Source organism: Anopheles marshallii, chromosome 2 (assembly GCF_943734725.1).
Source record: "Anopheles marshallii chromosome 2, idAnoMarsDA_429_01, whole genome shotgun sequence".
NCBI lineage: Eukaryota > Metazoa > Arthropoda > Insecta > Diptera > Culicidae > Anopheles > Anopheles marshallii.
The window spans coordinates 82,935,819-82,959,422 of record NC_071326.1 but is presented as its reverse complement, the minus strand read 5'-3'; the positions used below and the strand labels follow the sequence as shown (position 1 = coordinate 82,959,422).

At 44.4% G+C, this 23,604-nt stretch overlaps 1 protein-coding gene across 1 annotated transcript in view; it reads left to right on the top strand.

Moving 5' to 3' along the window:
- Positions 1–18,080, top strand: part of LOC128710427 (failed axon connections) — a 46,700-nt gene extending 28,620 nt beyond the window's left edge. Inside the window, exons 2-5 of the mRNA XM_053805480.1 lie at positions 16,567–16,905; positions 17,371–17,517; positions 17,618–17,814; positions 17,902–18,080. Coding sequence (XP_053661455.1) covers positions 16,567–16,905; positions 17,371–17,517; positions 17,618–17,814; positions 17,902–18,079 — 861 coding nt within the window. The 3' untranslated portion in view covers position 18,080. The remainder of the gene's footprint in view (positions 1–16,566; positions 16,906–17,370; positions 17,518–17,617; positions 17,815–17,901) is intronic.
- Positions 18,081–23,604: the final 5,524 nt, after the last annotated feature.

The window sequence follows — 23,604 nt, the reverse complement described above, 5'->3', positions numbered from 1 at the left end:
CATTCGGAGTTCTGAAGATAGGTTTTGGGATTTCCACGACCAACATTTCTGTTCAAGAATTTCCAATATGTTTAAAAACTCCGTTGGATAACTGTTTCACGTCCTGCAGAGCGCAAGGCGTTCAAGTGGCGTAAAAGTACGTGACGAATCGAATGTATCTGAAGTGTGCTGGTTTAAAGTTGCATACGGCGCAACTGCACGCACTGGATTGCTCATTGGTGGTTGAAGTTGAAAGAAATTCATTCATAAGTTTTTCTCCGGTTGCTTCCACCGCTTTCATTCCCTGCTTACGTTTTACCCGGTCCGGACATTCTCAAGAGCCACGAAGCATCCATTTTCAATGCTATATTGATGAGGTTACCACCGGAAAAAGGTTATTCCTTACCGTTTGCTTGCCGCACCCGTTCGAATGATCTTCACGCCCGTAAACTTCACATGTGACCGAGTTCGATGATCATATCGGGCAGTCCCACTGCGTATGCGGGGTAAAATTGTCTGGAGCGTTATATTTAGTTGTTTGCTTTCTTTTTTCTTTCGCTGTCATGCACGCTATATCTCGCTTTTTGAGTGGGTGCACACTCATAAGTGTTAATGAAAAGTGCATCCACCACTGACATGTTGGCCGTCTGGCCGTTGTGCTCTGTGCAATGTTAAAAAAAGCAGCAGCAACAGACTATGCTGTACGGTTTGCTGAATGGTTGCGATGCAACGCAGTCGAGGTTTTCGAGAGTCTTACATACCGGCCTACGCAATGAACAATCAACTGCATTCTTGGTGGTTTGCGAAATGGTAGAATATAGTCGCGCAGCAAAGCGATGCAGTTGGTGACGGTTTGCCAATGCCATTATTTTCAGCGTTTGTAACCATTCTTGACCGTTTGCGATGTAAAACGGGTTAGCGCGAGATGATGTGGGGGATAAGCTGCTTAATAATTCATTAGCGCAGCAGCAACAGCAACAGCATCCTGCCCCTTGGGGGGTTCGGGAGCGACAGTTTAATGTTGCAGAAGACTCATACGGACCGGTGCAGGACATGGCAATAGTTGTGTATTATGCATCGGTTTATCGCTGTAATTATATTAAATGTGGCGGCAAACGAATTTAATTCGATTCCATGTGCAAATCCGTACGATGCGTGGAATGTCGGCATTGCTGAAGGTCGAATAATTAACTCGATTTTGTGCTGCATTTTGATGCTTACCTTTTTAATTTGAAGAGTAATCAACTAAATATAATTATTTTGACTTGGATGTTGCTAGTTAATAAGTTAATTGATGTTTTTGCAAATAATTGTAAGTGTTTTGCGTCAAGTTGATTACTTATAGCAACATTGGAAACATAACAAACGTAAGCATTACGAGTGAAAATATGGATGGATTTGGAGAAAAACATGACATTGAGTTATTGGGACTCTAGCAGAAGAACAATCACTCAGTCATCAATCTCGAAAATTAGCAAATGAACGATCTTCAGGGAAGTTTTCCCGCACTCCAACGGCAAGACGCGCCTAGAAAGTGTGCTCTCACCACACACCGCATGATGATGGGCCCTCTAGTCCCCTTTTGTACTTGAGCATATTTCCACTAATTGCTGTCATTTTCGCCTGCAAATTGCAAATCATCGCATTTTTTTTTCGCGGGGGGTTGGAGAAGATGCCCGACCGCGGCACTCTTTATGCAGGCCACGGTTATGCGCTTTTTGGGGGCAGACATGACGGGGAGGGGCACGGCTTTCGGACATATGCTCAGTGGAATCGCCGAACGCGAAACCAACGTAGTATGTATGTATACATGTTTATTTCAAGCTTTCTCCTGTCAACATCAATTTGGCAGCAGCACCGTGGCTTTCTTTATGTTTTTTTTCCATCCCCCCCACCCCTCCCCCCACGTTCGGCCGAGAGAGTCCCGGAGAAGAAAAGGCCGCCCCAGGTTTTGTGTTGCTGTTGTTGTTATTGTTAGTTCCTTTAATGTTCATTCGGTTATGCTGCAAACGTGTTTCACCACGTGTTGGGTTCCTCATCCTCAAGCAAAAAAATCATTTTCACCACCAGATCATCGTGTTTGATTTGACGGTGGTTGCCGTTGTTTGTCTTCCTTTTTTTTTTGGAGAAGCACTACCTTCAGCTCACCACATTCCCACGGTCCGTTCGGAGGAGGAGTTCGGTTAACTAAACACACGTTAGCGGTGGCCGTCTGCTCGGTGCTGAATGGGGTGGAGGGGGCGCCAAAAGCTTCCCTTTAAACCCGTGTCAAATGATACGACCCCGAAAATAGCGATCACTTAACATTCTGAACCACCATGGCACCCATTCCGGTCCGTGGTCCGCTGGCTTGGAATTTCATTTCTTTCTGCAGCGTTCGGGCGCTGTGGGTACTTGGGGTGGGGAAATATGGCGGAAAGAGGAGAGCGGTACGTGTCAGCAAACAATGCGTACTCCATCATGTGTTCCAGCCCGCCGTACCATAATCAACTGCATTGGTCGACGGGTCAGTTGGTAATGTCTTTGTCGCTCCTTCCTATCAATTACCTAATGCTTTATTAATTGAAAGATTAATGGTGGTCGAGTGGCACTATTGGGCGATGCGTTGTTGGGGGAGGGGGTTGGGTTTTTGGTGCGTTTTTAGGGAGCGTGACCCATTAATGTGTAGCGAACGGTTCGAAACCAGGATACATATTTCTATTTGGATAGCAATATTTGATGGATACATCAACAGGCGAGCAAAGGGATTGAATTCTGAAGCTGGTCGGAATAGTTTGTATTGTAGCCTGCGCTGTACTCTATGGGAACACATGTACACAAACCATTATTCTCTATTTACGGCGCTTTGGAGCGATTGTTCCGGACGATCACAATAGTTATTTTTATAGCCATTTGTTTAGGGTTCATTCAGGTTGAATACGGAACCAAAGCATATAGGAGAATTCTATAGACAAAGAGATAAACAGGGAAGTTTCAGTGGGTTTTAAACAAATTTACTCAACACTTTTACTCTTACCATTGCTTTTTACTTAAAGCGTGCAATTTTATTGATTATTCTTATCATCTTTCTCTCGTTTCAGGTAAGTTATGAGCGTCAGCAGTGGAAAACAGTTTGATTTTGCTTGGAGAAAGGAGCCAACTTGTGATTAAGGTCGTATTTGCAACATGAAATTTGCACTCGCTGTTTATTGTTGCTCATAAAATGTTTAACTATAATTTCGAATTTAAATTTGTAGCCTGTGTTACTAAGATGTGGAGATTCCGCTGCATGAAAGCTTAAGTTAACTCTCGCATCTGCCTTAATTGCTGGTACACCGGTGTAATGATGTGCCTTACCGGGTCATGCAGTTAGAAACACCGCACCGCTTAGGAGGGAAATTTGGACGCACATTAACGGTCATAAATATGCACGAAAAAAAAAAAAAAACGTTCACTGGATGCTCACCTAGACCCGAGCTGACAAGTAACGTAAATGATTGCAGCCCAAACGGAAGCGATTACGAACGCGCGCGCCCGATTATACTACGGCGGGCGCCGTACAGTTCTCTCACACTAACGGATTCACCGATCGCTATAACGGCTGTCTGTCACACATTGGACATTCGGGACCTGCTTGGAAGGGGTTTTCCCGGGAGGGGGCGGATGACCACAGCTCCAGCTCCGACACAGATGTGTGTGCAACAGGTTATTCGATACGTGGAGATGTGTCACTGTTGCTTTTTGCGATGCTTTTACGCGATAACTTCCCGAGCCCCGGTCGCCATGTGTGCCGGAAGTTGATGACAATTAGTCAAAAATAGACATCACCATCCGACGGTGTGAGCGGAATAATGTTGCCTACCGGAAACGGGAGAGAAAACGAACCAAAGCGCATAAACACAATCGAAACGAGTAAGTGATAAAAAGTAAAGGAAACAGTGCCCCAATGTGCCCAATGTGCCGTGTGTGGTTAAACATCTGTCAAATACCTGTTGCATTAACGGGCGGTTGATTAGGTTCAATTTTGATTTTGAAATATCGTTAATTTATTTTTGGACGTGTAATAGTACCCGAGAGTACATTTCCTTTCTTGTCTAAAATTAAGTACCCGTTGATTCGAGGCAATTCCCAAGCCATTCCCGCTGTCATGAAAAAATGTAACCTAGAGGAAAACGGATGAGTTGACACACATGTTACAAACCCTCGTCTGTAGGGCGAATACTACCGCCAGCCATAAACACACACAGGTGTATTGCAGGTAGCTTCGGTTTTTTTTTTCTCTTGCCAAACAATAGACTTGCCGCGCGGACAAGCGACGAACTGTCTGTCCAGTAGTGCCTGGATGTTTTACCGTATTCCGTCTGGTTTTTTCACGTTTGTTCGGATGAATTCTCGGTCCACGGTGGGTGGAGAGTGTGATAGTATTCGGTTGAACAAGAGAAGAAAAACAGGTGAGCTATTCGGTGGGTGGGTAACACCTCGAAATGGGGGATAGCGGTGGTAAAATATGCGATTTGCCACACGCTTATGCAATTAATTTACATACGATAGTGGATGACAAAGCATACCGGCACCACCTACCTCCGCCAAACCGTACACTGCCTCTCTTTTCTTCTCCGCTTCATGGGCAACCGTACCATATCACACACATGGTGTTGGTGCGCTGTATGTTGACGGTGGCGTATTGTGAGTGGCGCAATGTGATTCTACTGCTGTTGCCATTCACTTGATGAATTTTTTTTCCATCGCCGATTTGCGAAAGGCACACCGTTTGCGGAAGTGTTTTGCCGGACCATTCTCTGCTAGCGCTAGAAAATGGTTGCAACACACACACACACTCGAGGAGGTAAATCAAATGGACGTCTCACATCACTCACCTGCCTGGATTGTGGAGAGCAGCTTGCTGCGCTTGGTTAATGGTTACATTAGTGAGGTATGCGACAAGCGCAGAATATTCTATGTTAAGTGAGGCTTCTGAATGTGGACGAGATGCATGAGAATTAATGTGACAGTTTAAAAAAGGGCGAGCAAATGGGGAGGATGGCTCCCAAGGACTAGTGTTTACTGTCAACGGGTAATTTAATCAGGTTTGCCATTGGAGTAGCTGTACTTCAAGTGAAAATGGTTTAGAGCTGGACATTGATATTCACATATCATCGTGAAAACAATTTCTCGTAAAGCTTACATTCATTTTTAATACAAAGCACCTACTCAAATGATGATATTACTTCAAAATTTGATCAAATTAATACTGTTTATAGCAACGTAACTGTAAAACAATGTGTACACCCAGTTAAGATTGTACCGAACAGAGCGTACTTTACGATCGATCCCATCGGAATGTTTGTTACCGCTGGGGTTTCTTTGCAATGCTCGATAACGTTCCGTTTGATCACGATCTCAACCCCGCTCCGCTCAGGTTTATAGCACACTGCTGCCCATTCCCTTCGACATCACAACAAAGATCTGTCCGGTTATTTGTTTTCGCGCCACCGTACAGTGCTTCTCTTCGACCGAGAATATTTACGGTACCACCGAACACTCGCATCAGCACTAATTGAAGGTTGTATATCCAATCAAAAGTGAGTTAGACGATGGAATAGAGTTTATATACAAAGCACTTGATGAATGGGCTGTAATTTTTATGTAACTGCGACAGAGTGATGTGTTGAGATAGCAAATTTTACTTTTCATTTACTGATATTTTTCAGCGAATTGTACGACAAGGAAGAGCTGCTTGCCTTAGAAATAAACTTATGAAAGGTTTCTTCTCCCACTACTTGCGGTTTTTGTGGGTTCTTTGCTCCGTAATGAAATGGCTTTGCAGCCTTTGTGGTTACAATTGTACTGCTAAGTGGAGTTTGCCTGCCCGAAGGTTCAATAAAGCAAGCAGGTATTGATCAGCTTCCATCAGAATAATTTTCTAGATCATATCGTACATTGCTGTTGGTTCGGTGGCGTTGGGGAGGAAAAAAAAAGATAATGCACACACTGAGACGCAAATTGTATCCGATGATGGGAAAAGCATTGAGGAACAGCTGTATGTTTTGTTTTTTTTTTCAAAGATGAGATGGAGGCTTAATATGGTTTGATTTTATTGCGTCGTGTTTTCTAAGAATCTTGTCGATTGATGAGGTTAGCAATACGTCGGGGAAGGAATAGCGGGAGGCAAGCGATCAGCGATCGGAACATGCATCGACAAGCGATGCAATAATTCATAAAATTGCCCATCGGAAAACGGGGGTATCTGAATGCGGCAGCGCAAGTGTGTGTGCCCGTGCGGGGGAGGTACGCCGTAAAGAATGCAGTAATCTTATTGAAATGTTTACTTAAACAGTCATCATTGACATGGTCTATGGTGCGTCAAATGCGGTCGGCCCAGGCTCTGCCGCGCACCGCCGGAATGTTGGTGAACGTATATGGGCGCGAAGTTTGCGGTTTGCCGAGTGTTTTGGGCGGAAGGGTCGGTTGTCTATGCATATTTCAAACTGCATTTGGTTGGGGCAACGACGATTCAGTGCACCGACACAGACCGGTGAAACTGTTCGTCGACGTGTGATGGCTCTTTTCCGGGTTGTAACGCTGATGTGGCGCGAGAAGAAATCGTTCAGCGGAAGGCGGGAACAAAGCGCGATCGGGACGGAACGCGTAGTAGAACCGTCTAGTGTTTGTTTTTATTTCATTTTCACTCGGTAGTTCTGTCACGTTGCAGAGCGCATAAATTGCGCACCGAAGCGGTGGTGGTGAATGGAATATTGGACATTTAATGTAATCGTCTTTGGAAATTGATGAGGGGCGAATAAAACCAAGGGGATAGGAGGACTTCAGAATAATTGTGAAGAAATTTAATTGTTGAATTATTACATACATATGTTGGGGACAGGAAATTAGATGACTAAAGCAATAATTTTTTTTATGTTTTTAAAGTAACACTTGTCGTATTATTACTTTATTCCAAATAGGAAAGCTTTCTGCTGTTCTGTATGATCCATTTTGATGCCATGTTTAGGAGAAAGTAAGCGTGGTGGCATCACCACTGCGTTAGATTTTATCTAAGGGCACTTAGGAAAATTGTTTCATTTAAGCTTGCTGCATAGCTATCGTTAATGATCGCAGAAAATAATTTAAAAAAATAATTGGTTTTCTTAATATCTCGCTCCATACCACGCATTCATCTTTGGTTCGCTGCTTGGTGCAGTAAAAAACATCAGTGAAAGTGGCCACAAATTGGGACTTTAAACAATCCTACACAAATCATTTGTACGACAGCAGAGCACCCCTTCTCAAACACGGTTTTCGCTGTTTTGGTCGCATTGTTAGAGATGGAAAATGGGTGTGAAAAAAAAAAATATAAAACGCATTTCCAAACACACCGATTCCGATAGATCTGTAACGATCGCAAAACCGGGGTCGGCATCTTCATCTGGTGCGATGCTTTGGGAATATAACGTTTGCGGCATAGGCTTTCGGTTGCGGCTGAGCGGTTTATGTTTACTCCCCGATTTTCCTCTTTTTCACGCCCTGCTATGTGGCTACTGTTGTTGATTTGGACAGCTTCCTTCGATGCTACCGGTTGTGGTGTGATTTTTCATGGTGGCTTTTTGTTATTTGCTCAGAGCTTTTCGGGTTTCAAATACGGATTCTGAAGAGATTATTTAAACTGGAGGATTTTTGAATTTCAAACGGTTAAGTTGAAATTATTTGTTGGCCTTTTTTCAAGTTGAATTCGAATATTGGAATTTGGAATATTGGTCCATATTGGAATCTTTCCAGCTTTTTTAAGGTGAAACAGATTCTGCGTAATAAATATAAATGATAGATGTAATAGTTGAGAAAAAAATTGATCAGAATTCCGTCTTGCAAAAGTTTTAGAATTTCTAAAAAATTTCACATTAACATCAACGAATTTTGAAGTGCAACTTTGAAATAATCCCAAACTGATTGCAACTTTATCACACACACATTTGAAAACCCTGCAAGAAGTGGAATTTGTTGGACTTTTTGGTTAAATTTCACCTTGGCAAAGTTTAAGAATAGTGAAGGTATTCCTACAACCACCTTCAGCCTGAAAAGATTCCAACGAATCCTGAAAAGGCTCTGAAACTCCAATCTAAAACCCTTCTATGATTAAAATGTCTTAACATCGTTGAAGTTCTAGGCCCCAGTGTCTTGAATTTCGAATATAGCTAATTTAGAACAAATCCCTTAATTCCTAATTCATAATGATATCTCCTTGCGCGTTTCGGTGCCCACTGTCATCCACACTTTTTCATCGTTCCTTAATGCCTCCAAAACGCTTGATGACTCGGTAACGGCAATCATAAGCTTCACGGGCGCAAAAGCCAGACCGTCCGCGGAAGGAGGGCGTAGAAAATAGGTGCTAACGAGTGCCGGAGATGTAGGCAATTAATTTTCCGCGGTAATCGCCGTCGCCGCCACGTGGCCTAGTGCGGCGCGCAGGTTGCTGTACCACAACATTCGGGCGCCGCAAGTCATCGAATTTCCGACGGGCAGATTTGGAGCACCACCACAATTTCCACGGTGTGGATGATGCCCCAAACCTTCAAACCGTACGGGGCTTTTGTGCAGTCGGGGTCGGATTGTATCCAACACCGCTGGTTGGTGTGCGCACCGTAATTGTGGTTTATTATGCGCAGAGTGGGTTCACATTACTCGCGCCTCGTTCGTCTGGCGCTGCTTCCCAGCGGGCGAAAGTTATGGTCAGAGTTCGCTTTCATTGTTGGAAAAGCGGAAACGGAGCTTTTCAGTGTGCTTCTTCCTCGCTTCCCTGGCTGAAACATCATGGGTTTTCACATTCGGGTGCGTTTTGGGGGCTTCCGCTAGAATAGCTGTGTGTGATCACCAATTGAATTTCGCTTGGAAATTATCGTCTCCGTTAGGATTTGGTAGTAATTAGCTTGTGTTCGTTTTGTCTGTGTATGTGTGTGTGTGTGTTTTTTTGGGCTATTATTCGTTTCCTCTCGCGCCTATCTGGACTTTAAAGTCTTATCGGTTGCGCTTTCGTTGGCCCAGGCATGAAAAGTGGTTTACACGGTTTACGAGGTGAAAAACGGGCTGATTATTGTTCACACAAAATGAAAGCAGCAACGAGATTGACCCAAATCGGGAGTATCGGCAAAAAAAAAAATGGGGTGGTGATACAAAAAAGCTCCGATTTCGAATGGTTTGCCTGAAAGCTTTGCCGTACTTTACTGTCGCACGTAGTGCGCCGGGAATCGATGAATATGTTAAGATAAAGCATGTTAACAATCCGCCATTTAGAATGTTTGGCAGTGTGAAAATCTAATTGTTAGACCAAAATTCTAATGACAGTACAGGCATTAATCGTAAGAAAAACATGATTTCCAACGCAATGTTTATATTTACCTTCTAATTATTCTAATGAAAATGTTCTGAGGTTAATGGGCAAACAGAGACATGTTTGGCAAAGCAGAGCCACGAAAACCACGAGCTGAATGATTCATTAGACATGATAACATGATTAGCATTTGGCGAACTGTTTTATGTGTCTCTCCACCCTCCCAAATCGCTCACTTTCAAGCAGTTAAAATAAAGCGTTCCCTTGATGTTAATATGGGCCCAAGAACCTCTGGCACAACAATTCTCCCTCGTTGCTTCCTCTCCACTCAAAAAAAAAAACAACGCTCCCAGGATCAGGTTGAGCAGAAAGGGCTGCAGTTCAACGGAGCTTGAACAAATATTGACCCTTTCCCAAGTGTACACCCAGTGCGCCCGTCAACACACCACGGACTTTCGCCTCGGTGGAGTGAAAGGCAAACAGTAATCCACACCCTTTCCGTCCCGCTGGGTGTGGGGAATAGGGCAATCCGTGTCTTGAAGGCGCCATACAATGACACTCATCCAATAATGTTGTTACGGGTGTGTGTGTGTGTTTTTTTTTTTTTTTTGGGGTACTTTGGGTCAAATCATGATGCGGCGGTGGGGTGGTCCCTACATGGCACCACGATCAATCGGGATGGACCGACACGGGTGAAGTGTTTTGCCAGAGTAAACAAACCTAACCTCACTTTTGAGTGCTTCTGATGAGCGCCTCACTCGAGTTTGGTTGAGATGTGCGTGTTTGTTTTTTTTCGTTGCTGAAGGAATTTTTAGGTTCCTTGGGTACTGGTGATATATTTTGTCTAAGATTGAATCATTAAAATTGTTGTTCCATTTTATTCGCATTCGTTTATGAAGAGTGTGAAAGAGAAGTCATTTATTTAGAAAGTAAGTTCTGACTTTGTGAAGTTTTAGAACTTTTCCTTCTATTTATCTTCAGTAAAATGCATCTATTACTTTGGCATTTTGGTTGGAAAAAAGTTCTTCTGCAACAAGAATAGTTCTGCAATGCAAAACGAATCCTTGCCGCTAACAGGACATAGTTTCTCAATTACATTGCAGATTTTCGTCGACGAAATTGCTCAAGTACCAACTGCATCAGGATGTACTTCAATCATACCTTCCATAACCGCCTGTATCTATGCAATACACTTTGATAGTCACTCAAAAATAATGATACCGTGTCTCAACTATAAAAAAAAACCATCCCCCCCCCAAGTTCATTGACTTTAGCGTTTTGATTCATACAATCGTGCGATAGCGATGGAGAGAGATCTTCCAACGAAAAAAAAAAAAACATAATACACTGTATCTCTTGACATAATAATAAAAAAGGATGGACAAGGCAGGTGTTATGACAGCGGCGGGGGACAGCGGTTCAACGTCAGACAAACCATCGGGCGCTGGTGCAAAACAGAAGCGAAAGGAGATCTCGACGATAGTTGGAGTGCTTTTTTGGGATAGAAAAAGGAGAAAAAGAAAGGTACATCGAGACCGAAAATATGTTTTCGACCAATTCGACCGATGGACAGGTTTTTACGGGGATCGGCACACGGATCGTATCCAGCACGGAGGTTCTCCCGCTTGTGCCGACACATTCCAGCAAGCGAAAGTGGAATGTGGTGGACGATGAGACTTTCAGAAGAAGCTTAGGCATATTCTCGCTTTCTACGGATGATGAAATCTTTATCGCTGGCCATCATCGGTGGTCGATGACCACGAAACACACACACACACACACACCCAGAAGGGTGTACGATGTGTTGTTTGCAGTGACACGCATTACGTGAGTTGATTAACGTTATCTAATCCATTGTGGGGAGTGAAATGCTGTTGATTGTGGTGTGCCGTGTCGAATGTATCTTATTTTTGCATGTTGTGGCTGTGCGTTGCAGCAAACGGGGCGGTATGTTTCCGGGGGGTTCGGTGTGTTGTTCCACTAGTTCCAAAGTCTTTAGAAATGGACGACACGTCATACGTCCGCTGGAATTCAGATGGGATCATCGTAAGAAAATTCCATTCATTCCAGCAGCAGGTTTTCCTGCACGCATCGGAGCACGGATGTTGGATGGAGAAGAAACAACAACAACCTTCATTTTCGTTTCGTCTGGTTAAGCGTTCGTGCTTCGCGTGCTGCTGTATTTATGCTTGGCGCGAACGGTGCGAGTCTTTATGTTTCTAATTATGCGCCGTTGCCTGCCGTTGGTCGCGCGTTAGAAGCGACGCCTAAGCGACAATAATGAGTCTCGCGTGGTGTTGCTTTCCGCACACGACACGGCTCTTTTGCTCATTAAACAACTTTCGGTGGGCGGTGCCGGGTGACGGTGCGCCTTCAATTATGCAAATCATCGCCCCATCATGTTGTTCCCGGGCACTGGGCCCCCGCCCGTTGTGGGGCCCGTTTTGTCGACTTGTTGAAACCATAGAATGCGGAAGAGGACATCAGATGGCTGACCTCGCCGGCCACAAAGCTCGTAACCTTACCGGTGCGCTGATTTCCGTGCCTCGCGCAATCAGTTCCGATCTGTGTTCCGAATCTTTTGGGCTTTGGGTTGGGTGGGTGGTTATTGTTGCTGGTTTGCTATCGGCGATTCCAGTGCCAGCGTTATGCATACCGCTGGGACGACATTCCTTTACGCGAGGGCTCGTGTTGTGCATGCATCATCCCGTGGTAGATTATCCTCACCCGTAATTATCATCAACGTGAGCTACCCACCCTTCAGCAGGAAGCGAGATGAAACGATGGCAACGTGTGTTTTGCTGTCGTCACGGCACTATACGGTGAACCGTTTTCTCGCAGCTCCGGAACTGGAATGACCGGTTTCCCGTGTGTCAAGGCTGCGACGGGCACGGTGCGGATTCCTTTCGATATGATGATGATGGTTTCCTTATACCGATTAGATAACACCGAAGCGTTACAAACCACCTTCCTCCCCGGCCGAGGCGGTTTAGTATTTACATTCCTGCAAGAGCAGGGACACTCCTTGTGACAATGATCCAACGATACACCCAATGCATGTGTATGAAAGTTTTGCTTGACGCTTACGGGCAGACGCGTGTGTGCAGTTTGTTTGCATCGATAATGAACTGAGCGCGTCTTTATCGAGGTGACAATGATTCAATTAGCATTTTAATGCACCCAACACAACGGGGCTGGGGGCAACTCCCCGGTGTACGATCGGAGCAATCAGTGAGCGGGCGCTAGTAGCGCCATCTGCTGGAGCGGCGGCCCGGCACTGTCGTTTTATTAAGGTTGAAGTAGTTATGCATGCACGATGGAAATAGAAGTCAAGAGTGTCGCGAAGAAAACGTAAAATAAACGCTTTTGGAGTGCCGCTTAAGCGGAACGGGTGGGGTGCGCGCAACGGTACCCGGAGGGGTGTGGTCTGTGACGGCGAGAAGCGATAAATTAATTGAATCGTTCGCATTCCAACGAGTTCACCATGTCTAATTGAAGAAATGTGTGGAGAAAATGAAGCATAAACTATGTGCCATATCTAGCTCTGCTTGTCATGTTTGTGCATTGGTAAACAGTACAAAGCTATTCCAATGTTGTCCATAACGTTGAAGAAATGCGAATAAAGAAAGCTGCTCGTAGAAAAAGTAACATTGATATTTGCTATAAGTTTTGCTATAAATTTTAGTTCACTCTTGGGCTTAAGGGTAACGTATTTGCCTTCCGGTTTCATTCACAAAACTTGTAAGGTTTTAGTATCTTTAAACATTATTCAGTTGTTCTGGCAATTTCACCATTGAAGGTTGGTGCTTCGATTGATTTTATAGCTTTTATTTGCCAACAAGAATTTTAAGGTAGGCACCAAAAACCTAAATAATCGAGAAAAAGAGTTTGGCCTGCAACTGATGAGATCAAGCTGAAATGCAGGCGAAAGGCTGTCGATTTTTTTTATCATCAAAAAATGTTAAAACAAACGCAGTGCTATGGTGCTTCTAATGCTTCTTAATTCTTTTTTGCAATATGCTCTTGGCCAATAAACCAATGGCTCGGTTCGCTGTGCAAATGGATGCAGCATTTAACGTAAGCTTATTACGTTATGTCAGCACTGCTGCCAGGTGGTTTGGACCAAACATTTCTAGCAGCTGGGTAGAAATGTTATTTGCGTCCGGTTGTGTCTTGGCCATATTAATCCCCAAAACGCTAGCACGTACTAAGCAGATCCCAAAGGCCCTAAGGGTGGGGTAGTAGGGCGTCGTGAATCTGTACTCAGCAAAAAGAAAAAAAAAACAGCTTCCATTATTTGCATTGGGCCAAAGAGAGTACGGGAGATCGTGCGGCGGGAGAAAGAAGCGCATGAAAGATTCAAACCGCGCGCAACAGTGTCAGGAAAAATCTGTCTCAAGCATCAAGGCGGCCGGAAAAAATGGCCACAAGAAATGGGCCACCGTGTGGAATGTGCTCTGGACAGATGAAGGGGAGGGAGGGAGGGAGGGAGGGGGGGGGGGGAGAGAGAAGGAGTGGATAAAGTTCTCGACCAATCACATCCCGGAGAAAAGCCGCCCATCACAAACACAATCCTCCCAAGGTAAGGGCATTTTAGCAGGGCCGGGTTGTGGTTGATGAGGGAAAATCCGGAAAAACCCGACTACTGATTCCTTTTTCCCTCATTACTGTCCCGCCACGTAAAGCGTACGAGAGTTAGATGTGTTTTTTTTTGCCTGCAAAACCCTGAAGCTTCTTTCAGACTCAACCGGAGCTGTTGGGCGAACAAATAGCAGTAATGGTACGCAAGATTGGAAATGGAAAGCGTTACCACATTCCTTTTGATGTTCGGGGGTTTTCTTTTTTTTTTGTTCGAGACCAAACGCCCCATTTCGAAACCACCTTTATGCCATCCGAAAACCCATTTGCCGTTATCCGGTTTTTCCCTCGTGTTTTTTGCACGTTGACGAGAATTTTCCTCTCACCGAAATGGGGGAGCGAAAATGCGTGCGTGTGTATGTGTTGGAAAGGCGTTTCGACCAGTCGGCGTCCTTAAACCGGTCTCCTGGTACTCATTTTCTCACTCACAAACACCCATGCACCTACACTCATGGCTGTAATCGTTATCCTTTTTTGGCGTCGGTTGCGTCTCCATCGCATGCCTCCACCCATCCAACCGTTCCCTTACTTCCGTCCATTTTCCACCTCAACCGGCAGGACCGTGTTTCACGAAGGCTTCGACGTACGGTTGAAATCGGTGCCACTGTTGCTAAGCACCACTACCAGCGCAGACATGCATCCGCTGTTTGAGAAGGGCGTGAGATATAGTGGCAAATGCGCGCGCTCCCTGTGAACGGTGTCCCGTAGGGATAGGCCGATCAATAATAATATGTGACCACGCGCGCGCCTTCCCTTTTTCGGGCTGGTGAGTGGACCCGTGCCGGGGATGGACGGCAAAAACCCGGCAAACTCGGGCCGCACTTGGGTTGGTATGTGTGTGATGGTGGTGCTGATAAGAAAAATTGAGAGCCAAAAAGACCTGCGGTGTCCTGGTGGTAGTGTGTCTGTGTACCTTTGGCACGGTAAAAGGATATTCGTGGGCTGTTGTGAGTGTACGCGGTGAGCGTATTCCATTGTGGACCTCGCTCACCGCGCTAGAGTGAGAAAGCTGGTGGAAAAAAGGAGATGAAAATAGGACGCTTTAAATCCACTCTCTTGGTGCACGCTGAATTTTGCACATGGCGCAGCTATTTGTATGCCGGAAAAAACGGCCACGCCAAACGCGGGGTTCCTACACCCGTCATTTTCTGCTGCCTCTTCTAACTTGCAGCAAATTTTCCGCCCATTCGCGCACATTACACATGTACAGAGCAACACGCAATTAGCAGTCTAGGGGTTCACTCTTTGGTCTCACATTTTCTGTAAACCACTTTAGTATACTTCCAAGCGTAAAGTGATTGCTTCTATTAAGTTATTAGCAAAAAAAAATGCTTCATTCTGGTTGCCCGTAAGCGTACCATACTGGAAACCCGTTGCCGGAATACGAAGAATACCCCCCCCCCCCCCCCTCCGGGATTAGGGCGTGTGTGGTGGGCAACATCGAGGCGCGACACGATCCCGTGGTGTCTGCTCACACTACCACCATCAGGACACAAAGCAAATCGTTGGAGGATAAAATTAGATTTCAGGGGAAAGTAAACGAGCCGTAGCCGGCAATACCCCGGCCGGCGTGGCCCCGTTTGGCAGGAGAGAACCCAACCACAATGTGCCGCCGCCAACAAAAGAGCACAGGACTGCGAAACGGGGGGGTGGGGGTATAGCACTGTTGGTGGAGATGGGTCGTGGAAGGTGGGTAGCTTGTTTGCCACTTCTCCTTTCGTGCGGTGCCGTGACCAGGAACAATCGGCGTTTGCGCGCGCAATAAGCCGCCGACCACCAAATCGCCGACCGTCCCTGCGGCATGGCGAGGGATGACAGCGAGAGGAAGGTGCAGGATGTCTGTGGGGATACTAAAAAGGGTGCAACTGTGTTAGTGTGACAGGACGCCATTCGGTTCGTTCGTGGGACTGGAGGAGGAACTTTGATTTGAGGCGCGCGTGGTCGTGGTCGGTCCAGATTTTCTTCACGGGAGGAGATTTTTTCCTGTTTCAATTCACGAGGAAAAGCTTTACCCTGCCCCCTGGTTCGTGTCCCGTTCCGATTTTCGCAAATTTAACACCACCAAAGGCACCGCTTGTCTGGGTGTGACGACGGGTGTTGTTGTCTGAAAGGATACATGCGTATAAATCATTTATTTCCAGCGGTTTAATGGTTTTAATGTATGGCAATGGAGTTGAAATTTATTGTGGCGAACTCGTCGAAACCTTCGCGAACTGAACGCATTTGACATGTTTTCGTTGTTCGACCTAATGGCCGCCTTGGGCTGTTGCTGTGTGCGTTTTTTTTGGGAGGAAAAGCAAGAGGAATCCATTGGCAGCAGTATGGCGGACATCCGAAAGTGCGCAAAATATAGGCCAATCGAGGGTGTAGTACCGGCCATTGAATAGGGGCAAATTTGCAAGGAAAGGAACCAAGACTAGTAGAACAAGCTGGACAAAGAGACACACCTTACTGGACGAGTTTTATTGTTTCAGCTTAAGATGGAAATTAGTGACAATTCTTAAGATACTATAAGTTTTTTTTTTAATTCCACAACCATCTCCAGCTATGAAGCTATTGCTACTGAATATAACCTCAAAATCAATATCAAACAAAATCTCGTGACTATTAAACATCGTATTTCCTTTTTTCTCTCTTTGCTCCAACCACAGAACATTGACCATAAGCTGAAGCTGCGCTCGAAGAAGGGACAGCTGCCTTTCGTCGAAGTCAATGGCGAGGAAATCGCAGACTCGACCATCATCATGCAGGAGCTGGCGACACGCTACGATAAGGACCTGGACGCCGCCCTGACCCAGGAGCAGCGCAACATTGCCCACGCGATGATCTCGATGCTGGAGAACCATCTCGTCTGGGTGGTGCTGTCGTGGCGCAGCAAGAACACCGAACAGATGCTTAAGGGCTACAAAATAAACCTCCAGCACGCCCTCGGAAGCCGTCTGCCGAACGCATTGCTGAACTTTTTCTTCAAGTTCCAGTTCAGCCGCAAGGTAAGCAGAGCATATGAACTGCTCGATCACGGTTCCTTCCTTATGTGTTTAGTGTGTATGCGTGTGGTTTGTCTGTGCACCCATCCTCGTCGTTCATACTTTGTGTGACTGCTCACATCACCAACTCACGAAACATATCACATTGAACGCCTCGTAGAAGCTCCTAGTGGAGACATTGATCAGTCTGCATGATTTGGAAGGCATTACATACCTGCATGAACAATCAAAACGTCTTGCTTGCACTCGTATCGTATACTATCCTTCCTGTGAGATTAGCCCGTTTATTCTGGGGCCCTGCCTTTAGGTGGCCAATAGAGAAAGTATTTTATCATAGAAGGGGGTTAGCAGGAGTGCTGAATCACGATCAGAACTTAACAGTCCCGTACAACATTCATCTAAAACCATACCGTCATGTAGTGTGCACCCGTTTGTTAATCGGAACCATCCGTCCTCTAACGTCTCTAGTGTTTCCAGGGTGCTAAAAAGGTGAAAGCTCAAGGCCTGGGTGTCCACAAGCCCGAGGAGATCGAGGAGTTCGGTCGCAAGGATCTGAAGGTGCTGTCTGAGCTGCTGGCCGATAAGCCGTTCTTCTTCGGTGATGAACCCACCACGGTATGTATATGCAGAGGGGTGGGAGAAGAATTGCCTCGTCGGGGAAGTATTCTCGAAAATCTCGTCTAATGCACACTCTCTTAAACGCGCACTATTTCAGCTGGATTGTGTTGCATTCTCCGTTTTGGCACAAATCCACTTCATCCTGGACGAAGTCAAGTACGGTCTGAAGGAGTTCATGACGGAGAACTGCCCGAATCTGGTGGGTCATGTATCGCGGATCAAGGAACGTTGCTTCCCGGATTGGGAGGATATCTGCACCAAGCTGGATCTGAACGCACACATCCCGAAACCAGAGTAAGTGGAGACACCGAATGACGGAACCGCGATACGTTCGATAATCTTCAAATAAAATCATACTTAATCCTGCTTTCCTACTTTTAGACCTGAAACCAAGGAAAACAAGGAAGGTGCTGACACGGAAAAAACCGCCGAACAGGACAAGAACGAGTCGGAAAAGGAACTCGAGAAGGACAACTCGAACGAGAAGTCGGAAAAGAAGGAGGAACCCGAGAAGGTGGTGGAAGAAAATAAAGAAAAAGAGGAGGCAGCCGCCAAATAAGGTGTGGGATCATCGCATAGATCCGGTTCGGCCGCCATGTGCAGCAGCAAAGGAAGCATTATGCTTTTTACACTATTCTACTGAAGCCGTCAACTGCCAAATAACCAGTGTGACGTGCCCGAAACATCCACCAGCTTTTCCTCTCACCGAGGAGAAGCCGATCAAATTCCACCTACTCTTTATGCAAGGATATATTATTTTGTAGAAAAAAAGGGAAGGAAAAATCTTACCGAAATACACACACGCACACGTTGCAACGTTGACAGCCTGCCAGCAGCTGTATACAGCGGGTGGTACAGCAGAGAGCGAACGGTTTAGTCTTTTTATTTTGTGCAACGTGCAGGAAAATCGAGTTTAGGTTTTTCTTTATCCATTGTTTATTTGATTTTTGGCGTTTTTGTCCTTTTTTCATTTTATATAAAACTGTTTTGTCTCGTGTGTTGATAGTTTCTCATCGCATGCATATAAATTTCCTCATGAATCTTCACCTTTTTACCGGGATAGCATAAAGAGATGGAGGAGTATATTAATTGAATATTATATAGAAAAGATAAAATTAAACAAAATCAGAAAAGCAGAAAGATTAATACGACATAAGTATGCGGAACAGGATGTGAAGACCAAAATGCAAAAGGGATCGCACCGCAAAGAGCATGATTGGGAGAGGGTAAAAAGGGCAATCCAATGTGGATGCGCTGTTTAGAAGAGAATGTGCCAGCATGATAATGAAAACCACAGGAATGAAAATGAAGAAAAAAAAATTCGCAGTAGAAACGCGACATAAGAGATAAACAGGAAATAGAGAAGGAAGCAGAGTGAAAGGGTAGAATAAAACGTGGAAAACTGGAGTTCAGACATGACAAAACGAAGCGAAGGAAGCGGAAAAGCAGCAGCGTTTGCGAAATTGGAAAACCCGTAAACGGAAATGGCCACTGCCGAGTAGTGTTTTGCGTTTCGCGCGCGCGCGCGTGCGTATGTTGCCTCCTTCCCGGCAAAAGAAAACAAAACAAAAAATGAAAAAAAAAAAATAAATAGAAATTACTCGTATTAAGTAAAACACGGAAAATTAAAGCAAAAAAACAAACAAACACGCTAAAAAAGGGATGAAATGAAGAGGAAACCCGAGAGATGGAGCATAGAGTGCGACAACACCGGAAGGGGATGATGGTGTAACAGTTGCACAAAACAACAGCAAGCAGAAGGGGCAACAGAAAAACCAAATCAAACGCGTGCAAAGGATGAAAAGGGATGGAAGAGGAATAGGAGTGAGCAAGCGGCTTCAACACAGGAATAGATATGCATACAATACTCAAAAACTTTTCATTTGTGTAAAGATTTTTTGCAGGCGTAACGTAAGTTGGGTAGACTCAAGGAAGCAAAAGTAGGTAATGAAAAACGAACAAACAGTAGCAAACAAACAAACAAACAAACAAAAAAAGTCAAATAAACCTTTCGTCTGTTCAGTATTTTCGCTGAACAGAAAACGACAACTATTGCGAACGAACGATGAAGCGTCCCGGGGATGGCTCTGCGGTTGTTGCGTGACGCTGTTATTGGAACTTTGGAATGAGAAATGAGCGACAAGAGGGAATAGGTGGCTAGCTACTAATGTGCGCAATGTGGTTTTTTGTGCTGTTGCAATTGTTCGTTTACATTTTAGTTTTGCGGACTGAGTCTCTTATTGTAGTATTCTGGTTTGGTTGTTTTTTTTTAGTTGCAAGGATAAATAGTCAGAACATAGCAGTGGCGCCCTCCCCTCACGTTTTGGACATTAATTTAAATTGTTTTCTTTTACCCCACTGGTCCTCCGGTCACCCTCCCGCACCATGCTCCATCTCTCACTGTTCCGAGCTTCATGTGTTGTGCAAGACGAAGGGTTTAGGCAGGATTGCAGGAAACCGCACTATGAAGGTGCGCGTGCGAGAGCGATATTTAGTAATTGTACAATTGCTATTGATTTTTTTTATATTTTTCTTATATATTTTATATTTATAGTACTTTTATGCAACAGACACATACACACTCACGTACATTAGTACATACATTGAAATAAAACAACAACAAAAAAAGATAAAGAATGCGAAAAGGTAATGTATAATAAACGAAAATATCTCTCCGGTTTACCACGTTTTCCGTTTTTTTGTTTTGGTACGAACAGTAAAGTCTACATTACCCTACACAAGCACACGTACACAAACAGGGCGGAAGTGATACAATGATGGGAAAAGGATGCGTTTGGCCAGGTGGAAAACAAAACGTTTGCCAAGCATCATTTTGTGGGTGACTTATCACGCCAACACTAAACTAGGCAGAGAATATTGAGATTTCTCATTAGCATTTTTGTGTTTTATTCCTTTAGCAGATTAGTAGTCGAATCTTTGCTCCACTTTCTTCCGTTATTATTGTCTTATTGTTTTTCTGCCTTTTCTTTTTCTTTCGGGATCAGTCCCTCTAATGGCGCAACGACGGTTGCCATTTACATTAGTTCAGTTTAAGTTAAGCGCAACGCCTGCCAATGAGAGAGGTGGTAGCTTAATAGTTGCTCGCTCGTTTTTAGTCGATAATTTTCTGTGCTTTCCAAACGAAACAAAACAAAAATAAATATGTGTACCATGTATCATTTCATTCTCGTGTAAGCTGTGTGGAAGAATGTGCTGGGGCAGAACGGTTAGGTATTTTGTGCGATAAAAATTAAACCTTTTTGTAAATTTGTACGAACCAGAATATGTTAAATGTACGCTGAGATTCTTCAAACGGTTAGTCAGACAGTGAGTCGTCTAAGGGCAGTTAGATCGTTTAGAGGTACGATGAAGCAGAATGCAAAATGTTGGGCAAATGTAGGTAGCGGATGGGGAGCGTAGGAAAGTTGCGGGATTTTCTTGTCTCGTGGCTAGAAACAAAACAAAACAAAAATGTGGAAAAACAAAAACACGTAAAAGTACGATGAAAATCTCTTACCCACGAAAAAGGGGTTGCAGTGCACAGCGCGCCATCAGGAATTTTTCGATGCGACGATAGAAAAGTCATACAGAATAAATCAAACACAACTCATACGTTCGTTCGTTCGGCCCCTCCCAAAATAGTAAGCAAACAAACAGACCCCTCATAAACGAAGACCCACATTTCGAACTTTCAACTAGAATGATGCTGCTGTTTTGAAACTGTAGAAAAAGCGTGAAAATGCGTCGCAAAATAATCCACTGACCACAATCACAGCATCATCCCTGCCCCCCCCTAGCAACAACCTTTATATATATGAAGAAACAACAAATGCATACATACTATCACGTACATAAAACATTCAAACATACATCCATATAAATGCGTACATTTAGGCGTAACACTATTTGGTGAACCGCATCCAATAAAGGAAAGGACTACAAAATGGAAGGAAATAAATTGATATGAACCACGAACAACGGAGTTCAGATCGTTTTTCGACTCTATGAATCATGAGTGTTTAATGAAGGTTAGTATATGACTTCTGTTTCTGTACTGTGTATACTGTGAAATGCGTTTAAAGAAAGAAAAATAGAGCTTTATAACACCAATGGAGTAATTTAAAAGCGTATGTGATTTATATAAAGTTCCCTCGTATGTGTTGGAGCCCAATGGCGAAGAACATAGTAATTGCCGAGTTCTGAACTGACTGACTGCGTTTTGACATGACACAGTACGATCCAGCTCGTAAAGTCCTTTCTGGTTGTCCACATGGACACACAGAAATGGAGTGATGACGTTAATGCGTCCGCCTTAAAGGCCGAGATATTGAATTGGTAGAAGGTGCTTGGCCGTTCTCTTGAGGAAACTTTTGCTCTCTTCGTCTTTCACCAGCTTAGGCTCTATCTGACCTAGGAGATGGCTAGGTTCAAAAACTCGGTTACATGTCCTTTCCGGGGCATAACCAAGCAGATGCAAATCTTCGAAGTATTCGTGAAGAAATTATTTCTGATGCGAAAGGAGTGAGCGAAGTCGATGCAAGATGCTGACTCCAATCTGACGCCGTCTGGCAAAATGAGAAACCTGACCTTCGTAAAAGTCTGCAGCTTGGCCTTAAAGTCATCGAATGGTGTAAAGGCTGAGGTCATCAGTGATTTTTTCCATAAGTGTGACCTGTGCAGAACCCATGTGACAGAGGAGAAAAAGAAGCTGACTGCAGACTTGAGTAAACTCTTGCAGGAGCAAGTGGTGGGACATCATCATCATCACGGCATCATCTCCAATATCATGGATGACGTAGAGGACAATGCTGATTATGAACAGATTGATTCTTCTAATTAAGATGGAGAGCTGCCTAGTAGTTCTGTTGAGAATGATAAGGACTTTCATTGGTTTTATGATAAAAAATGAATATTTTTATGGATAAATTTATTTGAAATACTTGTCTTTTCCAATAGTTATACCAAAAATACGGTCGTTTTATGTAGTTGTACTTGTGCAACAAGTTTTTCCCGCAATAACTTAGATAGTTGAGAAGTTGTACGTATAAGAAACGAAAAGCAACAATAATAGGTCATAGAACATGTGGAGGTCCTTTTTAACGGAATTATACAGAAACAATATTTGAATTCAAAATATTTGAATATTGACCAGCCAATAATCCCATAGTTCATTGTTTGTACCTGGGTTGGAATTTCGTCTATTTTTGTGGCACTAAAACAATCGTATAGGAAATAAGCGAATGAGAAATAGCAGCATTATCATTAAATTATTATTGTGCTGTGCTAATTAAAGCAAATAACATAGAAATTAAGTAAATTTCTCTTGTAAATGCAATCTGTTTGCAAGCGTGAAAACATAGCCGTTAGAAATCAAATACGCCACATAAACACATTCTATGCCAGAAGACCACCATGCCTGTATGAGCCGTGGTTTGTTCAACCAAGCTGTCAAAATGGGGCTCAGTTTGTTTGTTTTGTTTCATTCGGAAAGGTTTCTTCACGGCAGACGGATGTTGTTGCGCTCGGTTTGCTGGAGTGAAGATAAAAAATACCCCCAAAAGTTGTGACGGAGTGAAGCTATCGGGTAATTGTGAAGTTAATCGACCATAAACGGCCCCCCGCGAGTGCGTGTGTTTCGTGCGGCACAAATACTAAGCTGCCGTTTTCCAGCAAAACGGCAGGAAACGGCGCGCTTACCTTTCGCGTCTCGCGTGCATTGTGCGTTCACAGGAGTCACACAAATCCCGTGCACCAGGGAAATTTGTCGCGGGTGTGGTAGTGTGCACAAATTAATGAAACAAGTGATGCGAGTGGTGTGTTTTGGTGTGAAAATGAGCGAAATTGTCGGCGAAAGCAATTAAAGGATGCGTTTCCGCGAGGCAAATCCGTGGCGCGGTTGCTGTTAGTAACAGTAGTAGTGTGGATGGTGTTGGTAGTAGTGGTGTGGTGGTTGTAAATTGCTTGGCACCTTGCTCGTTCGCTTCCCATCAACCCGTTGTGGCGTTCGGTGCGTGTAGATTACAACCGATCAGAATAGGGAAAGATTAGCAAACGGAGCAGTAACTGACCAAACCGTGGGTGTGT